At 31.4% G+C, this 21,580-nt stretch overlaps 2 protein-coding genes across 2 annotated transcripts; both read left to right on the top strand.

The window, feature by feature from the left end:
• Positions 1-2,508: 2,508 nt before the first annotated feature.
• LOC124837131 (transcription factor bHLH121-like) lies at positions 2,509-6,703 on the top strand. The gene is made up of 5 exons (XM_047312424.2): positions 2,509-2,733; positions 2,903-3,033; positions 4,942-5,069; positions 5,153-5,626; positions 6,471-6,703. Exons 1-5 carry the CDS (start codon positions 2,624-2,626, stop codon positions 6,624-6,626), a joined length of 999 nt encoding a protein of 332 aa, XP_047168380.1. The 5' UTR covers positions 2,509-2,623; the 3' UTR covers positions 6,627-6,703.
• A 3,090-nt stretch (positions 6,704-9,793) lies between these two features.
• On the top strand, positions 9,794-17,996 carry LOC124837129 (putative RNA-dependent RNA polymerase 1). The gene is made up of 5 exons (XM_047312423.2): positions 9,794-9,988; positions 10,953-11,497; positions 13,519-15,404; positions 16,649-16,799; positions 16,948-17,996. The coding sequence occupies exons 2-5, from the start codon at positions 10,979-10,981 to the stop codon at positions 17,740-17,742; spliced, it is 3,351 nt and encodes a 1,116-aa protein (XP_047168379.2). The 5' UTR covers positions 9,794-9,988; positions 10,953-10,978; the 3' UTR covers positions 17,743-17,996.
• The last annotated feature ends 3,584 nt before the right edge of the window (positions 17,997-21,580 follow it).

Here is a 21,580-nt window from a genome sequence, read left to right as displayed (position 1 = left end):
TCATTGCTGTTATTTTCACATGCAGGACCTCTAACATGTTACCACGTTTATCGGTGACATGTTTATCGGTGACATGGTTGTTGACAATTACAAAACTTCCATAATTGCTTTAAAACTTTTATCATCATTCACATCTTTATTATTATCATCATTGTTGTTAGATCAAACACTCCATCACTAGGCTAAAAACCATAATAGTAAGAATGTAACTTTTTCTACTTAAGAGGATAGTAGTCCAAATGTCATGATTTGACTCTGACTTCACTTACTTAACTTTCGTCAAGGGAAAATTGAATGTTATCATCTTAACCACTATCATTTTCATAATAATAATTAACACCTCAATGTTGCCTAAGGGTGACAAATAAATTTGTACTCAGTTGATATTGTCTAAACGCATCCTAAAGCTAACAAATGGTATTTTTATTCACAAAAAAAAATGCATTATTGATAATATGATGTTTTTGTTAGTGTGATATTTAGTTTATTTGTATAAGAATATTTTTATTGAATATTAGAGAAAGTAGAAATATAAGTACGAGTACACATATTCTTTGATAAAGACAAGAATAAAATACAAATTTCATATTGGTTGAATATTAAAGATGTGTATATAAATTTTTACTTAAGAAATGGGAGTGTAGTCAACCTTTTATTGAATCATTATTATCATAACACTTATTATTGTTTATACTATTATTAGTGAACTATTATTATATTCAATTTCACCATTATGTTATAATAAGTGACACTTTCACATTTATAGGGATGACAATGGATTGGATTAGACACTGATAGTGTCTATCCACTACTTACTCGCTGGATACTTCCATAAAAAAAATTCATAGATTTTTTCAAAGAATAAGTACTCGTTGTTCTCGTTTATTAATAACATTTATTAATCCAACTACAAGAAAAAAAAAATTTACAGCTTGTATGTCTTTGGTTGGAAATCTTCACGACAAAAACTGATATTAGCTCTCAACAAAACAATAATATTTCAATATTTTTTTTTGTGTTGCTATTAATTTCTAGAGAAAATAATGGAATATGTATTCTTTTGAAGATAAAAGAATGAAAGAATTTTAATTTTCTAGGTTCAAATGAGTTTTTATTGTTTAATAAGAAGATTGAACCGTGTTTATATTCATAAAAAAAACCTCGAAGATTAATGATTGTAGTTTTGATTTATAATAGATCCTATGCAAAATTTGTGATTCTCTTTCCCATGGTGAGATGGAGAATATATAGGAATTGTTTTCTCATAAGAATGTGTTTAGTATTTACATTCTATGTGTTGTTATATGCTTAAGACCAAAAGGACTAGGAAGCTTGACATTAGAATCTCGGACACAAACTATCTATCGTATTCACATAGTGATTCAACAAATTTGAGATTTAGTTCGAAACTTTCTCACATGAAAGTGTTTGCAAGTGAGGATAAAGGCCAACAAAAACACCTAATTCTATAGAATCCATAGTCAAAAACAAAAAATAACCATTGAGTTCTTCCTAAAGAAATAAAACGAAAATACCAAAAAATGTTCTTTATCTCAAACTTAATTGATCAAATTTTCTCAACTCCCTTAAATCCATTACATCTTTATTTTTTCATCTAACAATTTCTTAACTTTCATAAATATCTAATAACACAATATTAACACATACACAACACGATGCACAACGACAATAACGAAAGAATAAAAATAACTTAAACCTAAAGAAGGATAAAAATGAAATTTCATTCTTTTAACGAATAATGGATATTTGTAGGTATAAATAATATAATACCCAAACTCAATCCATTAAATAGTAAGTACTAAATTTCTCGCTATTCATGAGTACCTATTATTCACATATATATCAACTATCCATAACCAATTTTATCCACAAATATATCGAATACCAATATTTTTGTTATTCGTACCCACATAGTCATCATTATTTTATTATTATTATCATCATTTATGTTATTAATATCTTTATCTCCACCACTATAATTATCAATCATTAAAATTGTTATCTTATTATATTATCATGACTATTAATATCTTATTAATATCCTACTTTTATAATTTCAAAAGTAATCTATAGCACTCATAATTAAACCTTGTGCCTTATCTTATTTAATTGTGATAAATTTTAAACGTTTTTATTAAAATTAAAGTACAATTTAAAATGAGAAAAGTATAACATAACATTTCAATTTCTAAAATTAGGAAAGTACTAAAGATTTTAAGTTATAATTTTAATTAATATGTTAGAAGACAATAAAAAATTTAAATTATTTATTTTCTACACATACTAAAATCATCGTGATTTTAAAAAAGAGAAGAGTAAAATTCAATATTAAATATAAAGCAAGCATGCACAAATATATGCCTCGAATGTCAACTCCCATGGGATCACACGTGTGAAGCACTGGGTCCTAATCCAGGGGCAGGTGTCCCGAAAACGACGTCCTTGAAAACAAACAACGAAATTCGACATATATGGATTCCTCGCTGGCTCGTGGAATGCACACGCTTCATGCGTTTCTCTCTCTTTCAAAACCGGTTTTTGGATTAGATTCAGATTGTGGCCGTGGCAGCACAAACCACCGACCTCAACCACGCACACCAAAATGGATCAACCAAATCCACCACTCTCCTCCAAACCCAAACTCGCTTCAGAGTCGCCGCTCCACCGCTTCACTCCCACCTCTAACCGTTTCCGCAGCTCCCAGCTTCTCAGGTTTGGATGCTGCTTACTCACTTCAAACATTTTTCCAATCAGATTTTGTGTCAACACTTCTACGGAAGAGAATTGAGTAGATTAAAATTGTAGGCTGAAAGTCAAATTTTAGAACAAGGAAGAGTTTTCAGAAATAAATTTATGAACCATAGTGTTGTGCTCTGTGTAGGGAGAGAGAAAGCAAGGGTGAAGGGGAAAAGGAGGATCCGAGTGCCTCACGGAAGGTTCTGAAAGCTGACCGCGAGAAACTCCGTAGGGATCGACTCAACGAACACTTCCAAGAGTTGGGAAACACGTTAGGTTCGTTGGTTCATTCAACACTTTCTTTCTTTATTTTACAATTTCATTTTTTTAGTTTTACTTTTTTAAAAAAAAATAAAAATTGTTGTCGTTGTTGTATAAGTGTTGAGGTATCGGATGCCAAGTTTAGAACTAATTTTATTTCCGAAGAACCTTTCATCGATTGGTTTAGGATCCCTTTGAAAAGATTCTTAGTTCTTCTCAGTTTAGAAAATTTTTAAGTTAGTCTTAGTTTAAGGTGACTTCTAGTTTTAAAAATGTTATTTTAAATTTTAATTTAAAATAAATTGGTTTACAATTTTCTATTCTATTAAAATTAGTTTAAAGAAATGTTGATTGTGATGGTGTGGACAAGAGGATAGTGTTAGTCGTAGAAATGGTAACGGGAATAACGGTGTAGTGATAACGATAGTAATGGTAGTGCCTGAGTTGGCAGTGGTGGTACCAGTAGAGGTAATGGAAGTGTCAGTGGTTGGTGGTAATGACAACAACAATGAGTATAGTGCCAATGACAGTGACAGTACTGGTGACAAAAATGTGACGGTGAAGGTAGTAGCAGTGTGAATGATATTGGTTGTTGTAGCAGTGATGGTAGCAATGACCATGGTGGTGGAGACGTAGTGGTGGTTGTGGCTGTGTTGGTTTTGGTGGTGGTGGTGGTAACGTGGACAACGTTGAGAAGTGTCATTGCCAAAGGTATCAAGAGTGTGCATTTTAATACTAAAAGACAAATTCAGGTAGTGATTTTTTCTTAATTTGAAAATAAAGGTAAAAGTGTTTCAAAATTGAGTTGAGAATCATTTCAACTAAATTTTTTGCCGAACACGTTTTGATTTGAAAACTAAATTTAAAGAACTATACAACCACCTTGAACAAATCATTAGTAATTTATTCTCTCTCTATTTATATTTTTTTGGATTTAATTTAATTCGTTCAACTTTTACAAGAAGGTTTGAAGTAATTTCTCTTATCATTTTCCTCACTTTTTCGTCTACCAAACCATGAAAAGAAAATTTATCCGTGAGTTTTTTCCTTCTTTATATTCTCTTTCCTCTCACTTCCATCTCTTCCAAACATAGCATTAAGGTAACTATTATTGAAGTCAATAAATACCTTGCATAGTGGTTTGTGCTCCGTTGACATGTTAAACGATTTTATAATTGGTGCATAGTCTATTTTAACTCAGTACCCTCTCCTCTTATTGGCTGGGGATGTACACAGCAGTCCAAACAACGTATACAAAGCGTCGATAGATCATGATATCACCTGGCTAGATTATTGTTGAATAAAAATGAATAAAAGTATTTTGCATTGTTTCCAACCATATACGGTAAGAATGTTAATTCTGTAATAACTATAAAAAATCATATCCACGGTGATTTTAATTATTTGACAGTGTAAACAAAAATTATCCTGACGGTGGGCAGAAATTAAATGACAAAAGTTGAGCGAATAATGAATAAAAGCATGTCAATTAGACTGGTGTTTGGTGGATAATGTACACAACTCTCCTTTACTCGTAATCTTTGCTATAAGAAACTACTGATATAGTTGATTCTGTGGTGATTTCTGAAACAAGAACCTTCTTTGAGTTTCGATCTCGTTCTGTAAATGGCTAGTGCAAGCAGGTAGTCCTTATATAACTTTTACCTGTTGTACCTGGGGTGTTACAATTTTTCTGGTTGTTATAGGGAAATCTTAGTATGTTAATATGACTTTGAGGCCTCTAAGATTCGGAGGTGCTTTTTCCAGAACTTTAATCTAGTCTTGTATAGATATCTTTAGTAAGGATATATATGTCATATCCAGTGCAAGTTTTTATGTCTATTGCAACATATATTACCAATTTGATGTAGCATTTATAACATTACATTACTGATATATTTATGCTTTTTGAACTCAACACAGATCCGGATAGACCCAAGAATGACAAGGCAACTATCCTTACTGAAACCGTCCAAATGCTAAAGGACTTAACTGCTGAAGTTAATAGGCTTAAAACTGAACATAAAGCACTTTCTGAAGAGTCACACGAAGTAAGGTTCTTGTTTAAATTTTTATCACAAGTTTACAGCTCCAATCTTCTGCTTATTTCTTCTGTCAATTTTGTGATTTGCAGCTAATGCAGGAAAAAAATGAACTCAGAGAAGAGAAGACCTCTCTTAAATCTGATATAGAAAATCTCAATGCCCAGTATCAGCAGAGAGTGAGAATCATGTTCCCATGGACTGCAATTGACCATTCGGTTGTCATTAGTCCACCTTACTCTTATCCACTTCCTATACCTATCCCTCCTGCTCCAATTTCCATCCACCCATCTCTTCAACCTTTTCCTTTCTTTGGAAATCAAAACCCTGGTCCCATTCCTAGTCCTTGTTCAATGTATGTCCCATATTCTACTCCAACTAACAACCCAGTTGATCCACCACCTGTGCTTTATGCTTCCACATCCCATGTGTCGAACCAAAGAGAATCTTTTAGCAAGTCATCGGGTGATAGAAGGCCTAGTAGTGATGCTGAACGATGTAGCGAGTCTCACGATGTGGCCACAGAACTTGAACTTAAGATGCCTGGATCATCATCTACACAACAAGTAGGTTACAAAATTTCTGGATTAATGTTTTTCGTTAAACCTATAATTTATGCTTCACATGTTGATAATTCTTAATTTTTGGTCCCCACACGTAAAGATTTGGTCCTTATAGGTGTAAAACTTAGGTGATTTGGTTCCTGTCACTGTTAATCCTCTTACGCATTCTTAATTTGATCCTTCTACCTCTACGTGTAGTACATTCTTAGTTCCGTTGTAAGGAACTCAAGTAGGAATGTGTTGTATGTAGTGAGATCAAATTAAAAATGTGTTGCACGTAGTGAGATCAAATTAAAAATGTCACACGAAGTGAGATCAAATTAAAAGTGCGTTGCACATATTGAGATCAAAGTAAAATTGTGTTGCGCTTGTAAAAGGACGAAGTGATAGATGTTAGAGCTAACAGTCAACATACTTCGGCAGAAACTGAATAGACAAGATCTGCAGGTATAAGAATTGATTTAAAAATATTTTGTGTATGAGGACCAAATTGTGGACCTGCTACACGTATAGGAACTAAAATTTATATTTAACGTATATTATCAGTATCACATTTGGTCCCAACAAAAGGTTCATCTCTATATGGTCTTTTTGTTTTTGAAAATCTGTTAGGTGTAGTTGCTATCCTTCACCAAAGTAATCTCCTTTTGGTTTCGTGTCTGGAAATACGAATCAACTTACACATTTTCATCAAACATGAGACTAAAAGGAGATTATATCTTTAGGGGTTATTGATTAAAAGTAAACACTGTCCTGTTTGCATTGATTAAAAACACTAAAACCTAGTCTTGAAAACTAAAAGTTGTCTCAATGCTCAAACTAACAGCACTATTTTCAATTTCTGAAGGAGTGCACTTCTGGAGGAAGGAAGGGCAAGCATTCAGTGATAAGAGATAGAACCATCATAGGTGGGAGTTCTGGGAGTGCTTCAAGCCGTTATTCTTCTTCTCAAGGACTTCAAGATAGCTCCAACAGTGTGGGTGACATTCCAAAGACTGATTGATAACTCATTGTATATGGATTCTTGTACCATTTGATCTCACCATAAATGTCATATATATATATATATATATATATATATATATATATATATATATATATATATATATATATATATATATATATATATATATATGTATGTTAGTTTTCAATTGATACCTGTTCCTTGGTCTGAGTTTAATGTGGCAATAGATTCCATCATTTTCTAAAACAAAATGACCAATGGAACACTTATTAAGAGAAGGTCAAAGATGTAGTATAGATGTAAATTCGTTGGTTAACTACTACAGCATCGTAACCCTTACACCTAGGTTACAAACTACTCACAATAACCCACCTTTGAGTAATTTGAGTGGTTGAGAACCTCTCATCACTGTGTAAATATAAATTCGCATTTTATACTATATATTATCGGTAGACTTAGTGAATTTAAGTACTTTAGGATCGCATTTGATTACACTTGTTATGATTCTGTTTGGTAAGGACAATATCTTCAAATTAGTTTCCACTTAATAAACTCTATTATTTTCAACTAGAAGTCTAAGAAGACGAAATAAAACAATGAATTGATATAAATATTTTAATATAATATATTATAATTTACGTTAATTAATAGAAATTATAAAATTTCTAATAAAAGTATTTGGAAAATTTTAAAACGTGAATGACTGTTTTAAATAATTTCATCCAAGCACATTATTAGTTTTTCAAATAAAACTCTATCCCAACCATGCTCGAGATTGAAGATATTGTTATTAGAAGATTATTTAGTTCTCAATTAATCTTTACCGAAATTAATTTATTAATTACTCATTATACAATAAAAAAGTTATTGCATATATTGTGGGATACTTTCTCCCAAAACCAATGTGATTACTTTTATCCTTTTGTAAGTCAACACTCAGGTTCCATTATTCATACTTATGCACCAAGGAGTCCTAGTTCATTTGTGGAGAAAAAGAAAAGTAAAACAGTTAAATCAAGAATCTGAAGTAGCTTTTTTAAGAAACTCAATTTTTCCTAAAGAATAATTGAAAAATCAAATAAAACAAAAACAAAAGCGTTGATTAAATTATGACGTAGTTATATAAACTTATTGTACATTTTTCCTTCATTAACATATGTCTTTGCACTATTTCAACCACAATTTTTTTTATTATAAGTCATAAAACTTTGTGGTCTCATACTTACTAATTTAGTTGTTGGGATAAAGAAATATTTAGTGTAATGTATCATTTTAAACGTTATAATTCGATTGAAATATGATCCATTTAGTTACTACCATGTAACAATTTATGTAATTTATAATATTTTTTTCTCTCACCATTATTTCAATAGGAATTGAACAATTGTAATTTGATCACTTAATTTGTCATAAAATAATTAAGGAAATATGCAATAATATGTAAGAAAAGAACTGAATTGCGTACTATTAAGAGGGAAGATGAGCTGGTGTTTAATGAACTTTTAATTTTAATAATATCACCATAGAAATTTTTTTCAATCACTTTATTAAAGGAGTAGAGTACAATTGTAGGGTATAGGATATATTTCTTTTCAAGAAAATATTAAAACTTAAAAACAAAAGAAGGATAAACGTATAAATTTTTTTATTTTGATTTGCTAATTCTCAAATTTACATCTAATCTCAATCACCACAATGTAAGTAAAATCCTTATCTTAAATTTTCACTTGACCTAAGTTGTATTAAAATAATTTTTTATTTTCATTTTTGCGTGGATGTGGACTAAGTAAAACCAATACATGAGTATAATCTAATGTGAAATGTTGATTGATGTGTGAATGTAGTTCATTATAAGGAGAAAATACTATATTGAGATGTTGTATGTTATGTATTGAACAGTGATTTTATGTATCTTGACTCTCTCATATAGAATATGTATGTTAATAAATGAATGTATGGTGTTTTATAAATCATTAATTTAGCTTTTCTTGTGTTTGTGTTGGTTTTAACTACAAGGATAATATGATACACTAGAGCATATAATGTTGCAAGCGAGTGTGCTAAGTAGATTTAAGGAAATGAGATAATTATGTATTAATTTTTATTGGGATTCCTATGTATGTATTTATAATTGTCTCCTTTTAAATTTTTTAATAATTTTATTTTGAATATTTTATTTAAAGGAGGACTATAATTTACTTTATATATATATATATATATATTATATGTTTGTGTTTTTTTTATAAATAATGTAATATTACTAAGGCGGGGTTGTTACAAGTTGGCATTCTCTATTCGATTTGGTTTAATTCGTTGATCACCTTCTCATTGAAGAGGGAAAAAAAACAAACTAAATTACAAGTTGGAGAGATTTGGATAATGATGGAACCATAAGTTAGAAATGAAAGGATAAGTAATAATCATTTTCTATTAATAACGAAAGTTAAATAATAAAGTAGTTAGAAAAAGTTAAACATATTCTAAACATTTAATTAAACAATTTTTTTAATAAAAATTCAATTAAAAATCTTTAAATTTTTTAGTTAGAGGATAAATTGATTCGCCCTTGGTCCCTACTTGTGAATAAATGAAACGAGGATCCATTATAAAAAAAAAAGCGGAACAAAAAGTCAAAAATAAAAAAGAAAATAAAAACATAAGAAAAATGAAAAGTGAAAAATATTTTATGCATTAAATTTTTCACACAATGGGGGAAAAAATTATACGAACAGTTATATCTAATCAATCATGTTGAATAATAATAAATTATATCATAAATATTAATAAATATATATTATTATATTAAATACGTAATTTGTTATGCTTTAATTTAATGTATTCCTTTTTAACATAATTGATTGTATAACAATATTGATGTTTCTGTTATTATAATACATTTAATAATCACCATAAAAATATTACAATAACAAATAAGATAAATAAGTTAATTTAAACTTGGTAACCTTGTGAAATAAAGTATTATCTTACAATAAATTATTTTGATTTTGATTTTAAATTTATTTCAACTTTAATTTTTGTAAGTTATTTACGCATCAAATTAATTTTTAAAAAACTTAGGAATACGAAACATTAAGTAATTATTGATTATTTTATAAATTATATGTATTTAAATATATCTACTGAAACAAAAAGTTAAGAACTGCTTGCGGGAGAAGGAGTCGTGCTTGATTGGTCAAAGAAAAAAATAAACAAAAAAGTGTACGGATTTCGTACTCTCAATGTGTGATTTAATGAGAAAATTTATTGATATAAAATTTACGTAAGTTTCTGCAGTCATTCTACTCTTCGTCGTCGCGAGAGTGTTCGTAACAGTGCTTGTGTTGTTGGCTTAACATTGATATATTTTTTCACTGAGTTTGTCTCCGATTGCTGAATATTGGGTCAGTTTCAGATTCTTCACTCTGTTTGCTCATTTTTCTTGTGGGGGTGTTCATGATCACTTCAATATTATGTATACTTTGTCTTTGATGATCATTTATCTTCTCATGGTTTCATGACTCAAGTCTAAGGATGTGAACTGCACACACAGAATGTCTTGATGTTTGTCAATGTGGAAGAATTTTTTTTTTTCTTCAACAGGGTGTTGCATTTTTGCTGTTCTTTCTTTCTTTTTTGGTTTTTGGGACTTCTTCTGAGACATGATTATGGAGATTCTGATGGTTTTCCAAGAGGTGGAGATGCTTTTTGTGAAACAACCTAATGGGTTTTATGCCTGGCCATTACTGTAATGGGTTTTTCTTTCTTTGTTAGTTAAGTAAGTACTGTGCTTTACCAAACTTCTTTTTATGCTTGAATCCGCACCATGAATTACAACTAGGGCTCTGTTGCTGTTTATTCTGATAAATGAGGTAGCATAGTTTAGTAGATATGTGGATGAATATGGTTTTACGGTTCTGTCTATCCACCATTGATTTAATTGCATGTATGTTGTTTCAATGTGAGTATGCTGGATTTCAATGTTAATCACTAGTTTGGAACTCTTCAATTTGAAGGCGCAAGAATATTTGGATAATGATGTTCAATAAAGAACTGAATGTGTGAAAACATGTTTTTCAACTAGACCTACACTGAACTTATGCTTGGTCATTCAGAGATACTTCTATCATAAGTCATTAAGTTGTTGCAGATGCAGAGGTCATAAATTTTAAAAATTGTGTGGATATGTGCTTTGATTAGATATATAACGTCATGTATATGTGCTTGAATAACATGCGTAGACTTTGGCTGCTTTGTTCATCAGAAATATGTGAATCTCCTTGTTGTTAATATAAATATACATCTTTTAATTACTCGGTGTGACATTGGTGTTTCATATTCTAAGTTTTCTCTTGTTCTTCTGTCCAGGTAAGGCAAAAGAGTTTGCATTTAGGATGGGTAAAACAATTGAGTTGTATGGATTTCCTAATTATGTGAAAACGGCTGATGTGAAGATATTTGTAGAGAATTATACTGGTAAAGGAAGTATCGCAGTTATGAAGCTAAGACATGGCAAAGGTCGGGCTCGAAGAGCATTCGCTATTATTCAATTCATCACAGAAGACTCTGCTACACATATGATATCGATGGCCCTTTCAAGAGGATTGCGGTATGGAACCGCTTATTTAAAAGCTCGGGAAATGGAGAGTGATATTGATCGAAAACTAAGAATGGATTTGCCTGGTTTGGAAGGTGTGAAACTGTATTTTGGCTGCCAGATATCGAAAGGAGGATTTTCTGTTTTGGAGACAATTCCGGATTCCAGTTTAAATTTTGGGAGTGGAAAGAGAAAGGTGGAGCTGAATTTTTTGTATAACCTCATGCAATACAAACTTGAGCTTTCATACGAGAACATTTGGAAGGTTGAGCTGCTTCGACCACGGAATAAAACTGCACGTTATCTCCTTGTTCAGGTAATCAAATTTGTTGTTTTCATAGCTTAAGACAAATTTGGTTTCTTAATAAACTTAATGATGGATGTGTTAAAAATAAGGCTACTGTGAATTGGAGTAAAATAATGTCAGATACATTGATTAGGTTTGAATCGAGGATCTGCAATTGGAGTTTGATGTTATTAACTTGTCAGTCTTGCTTGCTAAAGTGTAACACCCTAATATTTTTCGTTTTCTTAAGTTTAATAACCCTATTTCAAATAATTATTTTTTAAAATAAAAAATTTCATCACTTTATTAAAATTCAAAATTTAAAATAAATTCATGTCTTACATCTCCAAACCTTTTAAAATTAACAAAAATTGTAAAATAAATGTGAAACAAAACTCTAAGACTCTCAATTCTACAAATTCTACCCCAAACTATCATTCTTTCTATTGTACATCACCACTTAAACTATCCTTAACTTTCGTGTAAAGAACACAACCATCGCAGAAAAAAAAAATGCAAACACAAATAAAACAGAAAGGCAAGCTAAGCAAAAACTTCATTTTTTAAAATAACTCACAAAGTGTTTAAATTTTGGACGTATAGATATATAAGTTTTCCAACAAATCCTTTCCTTCATTAAATGTAAAATATATCGAGGTTTATCAAGTAGACTCGCAGAATAGGATACAGACAAACATAAAAATCCTATCCTTTACCAGAGTTTTCCTCATATTACTTTCACACATCTATTTCTAACTAAGAAAATGAAACTTGCTCCAAACTCATTAGTCTTTAACAAAACCCAAAAATTTAGATGTTGAAAACAAAAACCAATAAAACAAGTAAATAAACCTAATATTTCACACAAAATTCACTCTTTCTTGTAGTCTCCTCGACTAGTGAAACAACTCAGACTCATACACAGCCCTACAGCCTCTACGACAAGTGGAACAAGTCATACTCACACACAGAATCATACAGTCTCCTTTATTGATTGAACAAACTTAACCTTAAACAAGACTAATGAAACAAATTAAACTCACAGAATCCTACAACCTCTTTTACTAGTGAAACAAACTCATGCATTCACAAAAGATAAAAAGATGTGCTTGTTTTCACAAAAACTCGTCTTTTAATCCCATGCACCCAAGCACTCATGCAGTTGATAAAAGTATCCGAACTTTTCTTTCCCGTTCACACTTGAAAAACATTATATTTCTTAGTTTCAAACCCACCAACTGAAAACCCCACACCCAAATCAGTAAATAAATTCTTAAAATCTCAACATGATTCACATAAAACTCGTTTTAAACATCAAAAGTTAATAACCTTAACACTATTAAACCAAAACCTCATTAACTCCCCTCAGAAAAACGTTTTGATAGAAAACACATCCCACAAAACAAAATTCGAACACCAATCATGTTTTACCATCATATAAACAAAATTCGAACACCAATCAACACAAAACAAAACCCATGATAGCTTCCCTTCATCCTATTCATTGAGTTCCTTTGTCCTTTAATCTCGCAGCCTCGGAAATTCATGAAAAAGAAAACCGATATACATATCTACCCCAAAAATTTGTGAACCAAATTCAACTTATACACTGTTTTTAGTTTTTTTAAAAAAACCCCTCGAGCCCAGCAAAAAGAATGGCCCGCCTAGCGGAAAAAGAATGGTGGTTGCTTTCATTGAGAATTGAACTCGAGACCTCCCACTTACTATACAGACACTCTAACCAACTGACTTACAACTCCTCACTTTACTTATAATTTTCTAGGTCAGCACAATTAAAAAGTCCCTTGCATGCCAAAGCATCATGGTGAATCAAAACTCATTTACCAAAAAACAAGAAACAAAACAACAGAGCACAAAACATGTGAAATGAGGAAGACGTGTAGTTATTTATCGTATAAGATTTTATTTAAAGCCAACTACTTCATCTCTCATTATGAATTCTTTTCAAATTCTTAGGTTCTCTTTGTATTATCCTATTATTCTTGTGATTGACAAATGCTGAATCTTATTTATTTTGCTTCAATTGTTAGTTACTTGGTGCTCCCCGGATATTTGAGTGCGACGTGCATACGTCGGCAGATGTATCTGACAGTGTATTTGATAAATCTTCGTACGACTACAAAAAATATATCCTTGATGAGGAATGGACCAGAACAATAGATTTCACTAAGGATAGTTGTATTGGGCAGTCCTCCGCCATATGTCTGGAGTTTCCTAGTGGCCAGAATTTACCAAATTTCAAGGATATCTTTGCTTATTATGAGCAAAGTGAACGGCAATACACATTACATCCAGGAGTTCCCTTTTCTCAAAATTGGGGTCTTGTCCCCATTGTTGCTCCCCAAGGTGTTGAAATACCATTTGACATCTTGTTTAAAGTCAATTCATTGGTTCAGCATGTATGTCTTGCGGGACGTGCACTTAATGATGACTTCTATCACTGGGTTGATCCGCGCACAATGCCGCTTGATTTTATTAAAAATTCTTTAGAAAAGATGTACTACTCTAAGGAATTCTGTTATGATCCCACAAAGTGGTTTACTGATCAGTACAAAAGGTACCTTAAATCAAATTCAAAGAATTGTCCTCGGTGGCCTGCAATGTCTTTGGATAAAGGGTTGGTATATGTTCGCAGGGTTCAGATCACACCTTGCAAAGTTTACTTTTGTGGTCCAGAGGTTAATGTCTCAAATCGTGTTCTCCGTCACTTCCATGAACATTTGGACAACTTTATACGTGTTTCATTTGTCGATGAGGAGTTGGATAAACTGTTTTCAACTGAATTATCATCCCGTGCACAGAACAAGAAAACTGACTTGTACACGAGAATTCTTGACATCCTTAAAAATGGCATTGTTATTGGAGATAAGAAGTTTGAATTTCTAGCATTCTCATCAAGTCAGTTGCGGGAAAATTCTCTCTGGATGTTTGCTCCTACAGGAAAGTACACTGCCGCATCCATAAGGAGTTGGATGGGAAATTTTAGCAAGATTAGGAATGTTGCAAAGTATGCTGCTAGGCTGGGACAATCTTTTGGTTCATCTACTGAAACTCTAAGCGTCCCTAGGAATGAAATTGAAATTATTCCGGATGTAAGCAGGACTTCTGATGGAAATGAATATGTCTTTTCTGATGGTATTGGGAAAATATCTCTTAAATTTGCCAGGAGAGTGGCTAGCAAATGCGGCTATCATGGCACTCCATCTGCCTTTCAGATTCGTTACGGAGGTTACAAAGGAGTTGTAGCTCTTGATCCCACATCACGTTTTAAGTTATCACTGAGGAATAGCATGCGGAAGTATGATTCAGATAACACGAAGTTAGATGTTTTGGGTCGTAGTAAGTTTCAGCCGTGTTATCTGAATCGGCAGTTGATTACTCTCTTATCCACTCTTGGCATCAATGATGGTGTTTTTGAGAAAAAACAAAGAGAAGCTATGTATCAACTAAACACTATACTAAAAGATTCATTGAAGGCACAGGAAGTTCTGGACTTAATGCCTGCTGGGGAGATTACCAATGTTCTGAAGAAGCTCCTCATCTGTGGCTACAAGCCTAGTGAGGAACCATTCCTTTCAATGATGCTGCAAATATTTAGGGCATCAAAACTGTCAGAATTGCGACTCAAATCCAAGATCTTTATTCCGAAGGGAAGAGCAATGATGGGATGTCTAGATGAAACTAGTACCCTGGAATACGGTCAAGTATTTGTGCAGATTTCCAACAATAGGCTGCGGGGTCGATCTGATGATTCTTTACCTTATAATTTGCCAAAAAAATACCCTATTACAGGTAAGGTGGTAGTAACTAAAAACCCTTGCTTGCACCCTGGTGATGTGCGTGTTTTAGAAGCTGTGGATGTGCCAGATTTGCACCACATGGTGGACTGTGTTGTTTTCCCTCAAAAAGGACCAAGGTAATATGAATATTTCTATTTCTGAGTGTTCAACACTATTTTATGGAATGATGTAATTTAAAGATCGTATAGTGTTAGTAGGATATTGAATGTATAACTACAAGCTGTTAGAAGGTGTTAAAAGATTCTAGAGATCTCCATGTAAAATATTATATTAAGGTTAGATTTCTATAAAAACCGATGTGCTATTTCAAGTTAATCAATTGAATACGAATATTCTTTCTTTCAAATTAATCCTTTCAAGTGTGTGCAATTTACATAAATGAAAGTGGTGGATAATGTTTCCTTAGCTGCAATTTACATTGCTTTTATATCTTTATGGGTGTTAGCTATTGCTTGTGATATTTGGTAAACTGGGATTGGATCTTGGAATTTACTGGATTTAAAGAGACCTAGAGAATGAGTAAAAATAAAAGATGACCCCTTTTGCATTAAAACTTTCCTCTAACTATCGATTAACATTTATCTCTCAAATGCTACAATGTGTATAGAAAATGCTCTCGATGACCTTTCAATATATATTCATCTGATAAACTCTAGAAAAAGGTTAGCAGCCATCAGTGTGCTGCGAATACACATGAACAACTTTTCAAGAGAACAACTTTTTAACAGAGGCTAGGAGTAACAAATATTTAATTTTACATTAGATGGTTGGGGTTTCTCAGCACGGTTTCTAGAAGGTCCATTTATACTACTAGCTACACATATTGAAAGTCATTTATTATAAATATATATTTTATGCTGTTTGCTCTTCCATTGCATTATTTTATTCTATTTTTCGTGGTAAGTGTCAATTTTTTTAATGGAGCATTGCTATACTACACTAGATGTGATCCTGTTTATACTGCTAGGCAGTTGCGGTTTACTTGTTGCCTGACGTAATCTTGTAGTCTTTTCAGTTTTGCTCTGTTTCTGTTTGCTATGTTATTTGAGAAACTATCAGTATGAAATCATAAGTCCATGCACAACTTTTCTAAATAGAAATCCGAAAAATGTTTCTATCCATTCATGTATGTTATGACTTCTGCAATGGGAATTATGACTTGTTTTGAGAGTCATCCTCAGCTTCAAATGTCTAGATGGTACGCATGTACCTAATGCTTATTTCAAGATTTTTTTTGTCTATCTCTTTGTGCAGATTTCTTCTGTAAATTGAAATGCTGATATTTTGGTTAGTTAAATGCTTTATAATTTCCTTTGAACTGTCTATTTATACCACTCTAGTAACTAATATTCATTATCAGACCTCATCCAAACGAGTGTTCGGGAAGTGATCTGGATGGAGATATCTACTTTGTTTGTTGGGACCCTGAATTGATTCCTTCCCGCCAAACCGAACCAATGGATTATACTCCTTTCTCAACTGTAGAACTGGATCATGATGTGACAATTGCGGTATCATTCTCAAAGCTTGTGACATCCATAGACAATTTTTGTATTTATTCTTTGCATTTGTTTTTGGTATTATAACTGTTTACCGTTATAAATGATCTTTGTAGTTGTTTTTGCATTGTCAAAGTTTGTGACTGCTTTCTTTGGGCAGGAGGTTGAGGAGTATTTTACCAATTACATGGTCAATGACAGTCTGGGAATAATTGCCAATGCACACACTGTCTTTGCTGACAGACAACCAGAAAAAGCCATGTCTGCAGAATGTCTTAAGCTTGCAAAGCTGTTTTCAACAGCAGTCGACTTTCCAAAAACTGGTGTTCCTGCTGTTATTCCTCGTGCACTGTATGTCAAAGAATATCCGGACTTCATGGAGAAGTCTAACAGAGAAACCTATATATCACCTAATATAATAGGAAAGCTCTATAGGGAAGTTATGGAAACAATTTCATCAAGTGATGGTGGCTATGTTTCATCCTTCACCCAAGAGGTCGCGAGAAGGTCTTACGACTTTAACATGGAAGTTGATGGCTTTATGGATTATGTTGATGATGCTTTCTATCACAAAACCAATTATGACTACAAGTTGGGAAATCTGATGGATTACTATGGCATCAAAACTGAAGCTGAAATCCTCAGCGGTAATATCATTAAACTGTCAAAATCCTTCAACAAAAGGAGGGATGCAGAAGCAGTAAATCAAGCTATGACGTCCCTAAGGAAAGACGCCCGGTCCTGGTTCAATGAGGGCAGAAATGGTGTGCATTCTAGAAATGGTGATGATAAATATGCAAAAGCTTCTGCTTGGTACCATGTTACTTACCATCCAAGCTATTGGGGTCGCTACAACCAAGGGATGGGTAGGGATCATTATCTAAGTTTCCCATGGTGTGTTTTCCCTCAGCTTCTCCAAATCAAGAAAAAGGTTTCCAATAGAAGGTACTCTTAGGCATACAGATTGAGTGGGTTGCATTTGAATTGATAACTCTGGATTTCTGAGGTACCGATTACAGAATACAACTGTATTTCATGCTCATGTTTACGTAACATTGAGTGGATAATATGTCTATAACATTAAGTGCATGTAGATATGCAAATGCGGCTTTTAATGATCTCGTTGCAGCATCTAAATGTTACGTAATATAACCTGTGGTACTGTTTGACTATATATATATATATATATATAATTTATTTATTTATTTATTTCTGCTGTGGATAGATAATAATATGAAAATACGTTTTCTTTCTTTTTCTTGTCTCTGTTTTGTTTCATTGCCTCTCTTACATGGTATGAAGAGCAATTTTTTTTATCCATGGTTTCTCCATCATCATCTATTGCTCTCACCACTGATTTTGTCAGAAAATGAGACTTTTCTATATATTTCAAGATCGTTCTCTTTTTCTTGCTTGTTAAGTTTTGTGAAAAACTTGTTTGTTAAACACAACTCAAGACCAAGAACTTACTGAACTAAGCTAATATGACCAATTGCTAATCACGAACATAGTTTATAAGCTCAAAGGAAATTAATCACATGCATTCTCAGTTGGACCAAAAAAATAATTGACGAAAAAGGGAAATAAGTCATGAATTATGCAGAGTTAAAATTGATCGTTGCAAATTTAACAAGGAAGATGAATGACCTAATTAGTGCTCAAAACTCAGAAGAAGTGTGATCAAAAGCCAAATGGGAAAAGCAAAGAACACTTATAAACAACAGTAGCTAGAACCTTGTAACTTAAACTTGAGATTAACACACCAAAAATCAGAATGGGGTTTGAAGGAGTTAAACCCAACATTCTACCAAGCTGAAAGGTGCAAAAACTGAAGCTACTAAACAAGAGAAAGTGAAAACAATTGAATACAAATAAGTTGGAAGCAATAAAACAATGATCTACAGCAAAAAAAAAATTAAAAATAAAATGAGTAAACATGTTTAGAAGAGGTAATATCAAACTTATGCATATAGATTTTATAGCAAGCCGAAATGAAAACTCAAGTTGAACACTAGAAGCATAAATAATTATGTATGAGTGATGAGTGCATGTTTATGTCTTCGTTTAGTCTTTAACGTTTAATTCTTAATTCGGATTTGCTTTTGGTATCGCTCCAAAAGACCTCTTACTAAGGGATGTATCTTATGTGTATATAAACCCATGTGTATTTCATATTTTATCCGATGTGGGACTTTGTTTGTACCCAACATAGTGTCATGACACCTTAAAGATAAATCTAAGAATATCAAATAATCAAGACCACAAGAAGTCAATCCAAGCATAACATGAAAAAACAAAGAAATTTGGTTAAGCCAAGACTCAGAGAACAAGCAACAAAAATTGGATCTTGCAATTTTCTCTATTTTTTCTACTAAAAAGGCTAAAAGGCTTTGATAATTGATAAATGTTTATGATTAAAGATAATTTGGAGAAAATATATCTTAAGATATTTTATTTGATATTGTTAAATAATTATCTTATTTAACTATATCAAAAAATAATATTTGCCAAATTTTTTTAATCTAACAAATATTTTTTCAAATATTTGTAGATCTTCACAACAAACAAATAAATTTTAAAGATATTGGATTATTTAGAAGATAATTGAAAGATATTTCATTATCATAAGTAACTTAATAGTGTAATTATGAAAAATTTTATGCACCAAACAAGCAATAAAGATCAAAGCTAACAACAACCTACACCAAGGGAATCTCACGCAAAAAAAATTGCTCTCAGTAGAGACTTCCAATTGAAGATCTGAACGATCAAAATAAAGAACCATGAGTCTAGGACTAACTGTCAAAATTTTAGCTCGATCCGATGGTTAATGAAGCAAGAGAATCCTAATTTTTGTGAGATAACTCAGGATTGAAAATATGGTGTCGTTTGAGTGAAAATATTGTTTCTTGGGTGATAATTGTTTCACTTGAACGATAATTTACTCGCTTGAGTGAGAATTTGACAGAAACTAGATTAAGTTAAGTTCATATGGTATTTCCATTTGAGTAAGAATTTGACAAAGACACACCAAAATTACAATCATATATCAATTTCAACTTAGACTTATATATATACAACTTAATTCAACTATAAAAAAAATTATGCAAAGGTACCAATTTCACATTATAACAATATTGAGCTTAAAAACAAATCAATTTGCAAAAGAGTTATAACTTTCCTTAACCTCAAAATATCTATTTCTTATAGCTCAACCTTTTCTAAATGGGGATGAATCTATCTTTTCTAGATACTGTGTTTGAAAAAATTAATTGGTCTTTGACACTCCAACTATTCAGAAGCCCAATTAATTTCTAAAACAGACAAAGAGAGAAGGTGAATTTAAGAAAACAAAATGGAAGAAGTATGATTTACACTGTGGAGGACAAAAGGGGAAATGAGAAAGAACACGGTAATTTTCAATCTCCTTCCCTTGTATTATATTTATTATTTTATTATTATTTTTCTTTTACTATTCCCTCTGTGAATGCATTGCATAAAAAATAACATAAAAACATTGATGGACAAACAAAATTATGGGTCCATTTTGGAAATTTGATATAAAAGGACACTATAAGAAAAGTGAGTGTTAAAAAATAAGGTAAAGAAATAAAAAAGTTGAGTGATGAGAGTTCAAATTAAAATTTACTATAGTTCCAGATTGCATGATCTATTTTTAGAAGCATAATTTTAGAAGATTAATTAGTTCTCAATTTATCATTACCAAAATTAATTTATTAATTACTTATTATACCATAAAAAAGGTATTACATATTGCTGGATACTTTCTCCCAAAACGAATTTGATTACTTTACTTTATTCTTTTGTAAGTCAACACTCAACTCCCTTAATCCATACTTAAGCAACAAGCTGTTCTACTTGATTTGTGGAGAGAAAGGAAAAGTAAAACAATCAAACCAACCCAAGAATCTCAAGTAGCTTTCTTTAAGATAAGTTAATTTAATTTTTTTTACCTTGTGAAATAATTCATTTTAATTTATTGTTTTGATGCACATGGTTTTTTCAAGTATTAAATTTTTTAATAACTTATTTTTATTTTTATTTTAAATTTATTTCAACTTCAATTTGTTGTCATTTTAGTTTTTTTTTCAATGTATTTAAATATTTCTGTAACATTTGCTTATTTTTTTGTTTTAATACATAAATTTTTAGTTGTATGAATCAATAATTTTTTAACTTATCAATTAGCAAAATTATTCATAAATTTTAGTTTAATTAAATTTTAAGCCTTTATAAATTTAAATTCTTTTAAACAAATCTCTATTAATTAATTACTTTTCATTTTACAACAAAACTATTTTATATTAATTTTAAAATCTTACCTTTCTTAACACATAGAAACAAGATTACATCATAAAATAACATCACTTTCTTCTGTTAATGAAAAAGTTAAAGAACGGAATCATTTGAAAAATATAAATATTTTAAGTATTCAATACATTTGAAAAAATTTAATATAAATTAAGAGCCTTAAAACTTAATTAAATTTATATTTTATATTCATTAATTTTTATTTTTTTTAGTGTAAATTATTTTTATTTTTTATTACTTTTCTAGTTTTTTTCACGTCTAATCAATCACCTAGGTGAATAATATAATTGAATTTTCAAATGAAGGAATAATTGATGCAGAAAAAGTTAACAACTGCTTGGAGAAGAAGGAGTCGTCCTGATTGGTCAATGAAAAAGAAAACTGTACAGTGATGATGTACGGAATCAGTACTTTAATGTGTATTTTATTATTATTGGATTATCCAACAATTAAATGAATAT

The sequence above is a fragment of the Vigna umbellata genome, chromosome 3 (assembly GCF_029865625.1).
Source record: "Vigna umbellata cultivar VRB3 chromosome 3, Vumbellata_1.0, whole genome shotgun sequence".
Lineage (NCBI taxonomy): Eukaryota > Viridiplantae > Streptophyta > Magnoliopsida > Fabales > Fabaceae > Vigna > Vigna umbellata.
Note: the sequence above shows the minus strand (reverse complement) of the source record. Positions and strands in the feature narration are given on the sequence as shown.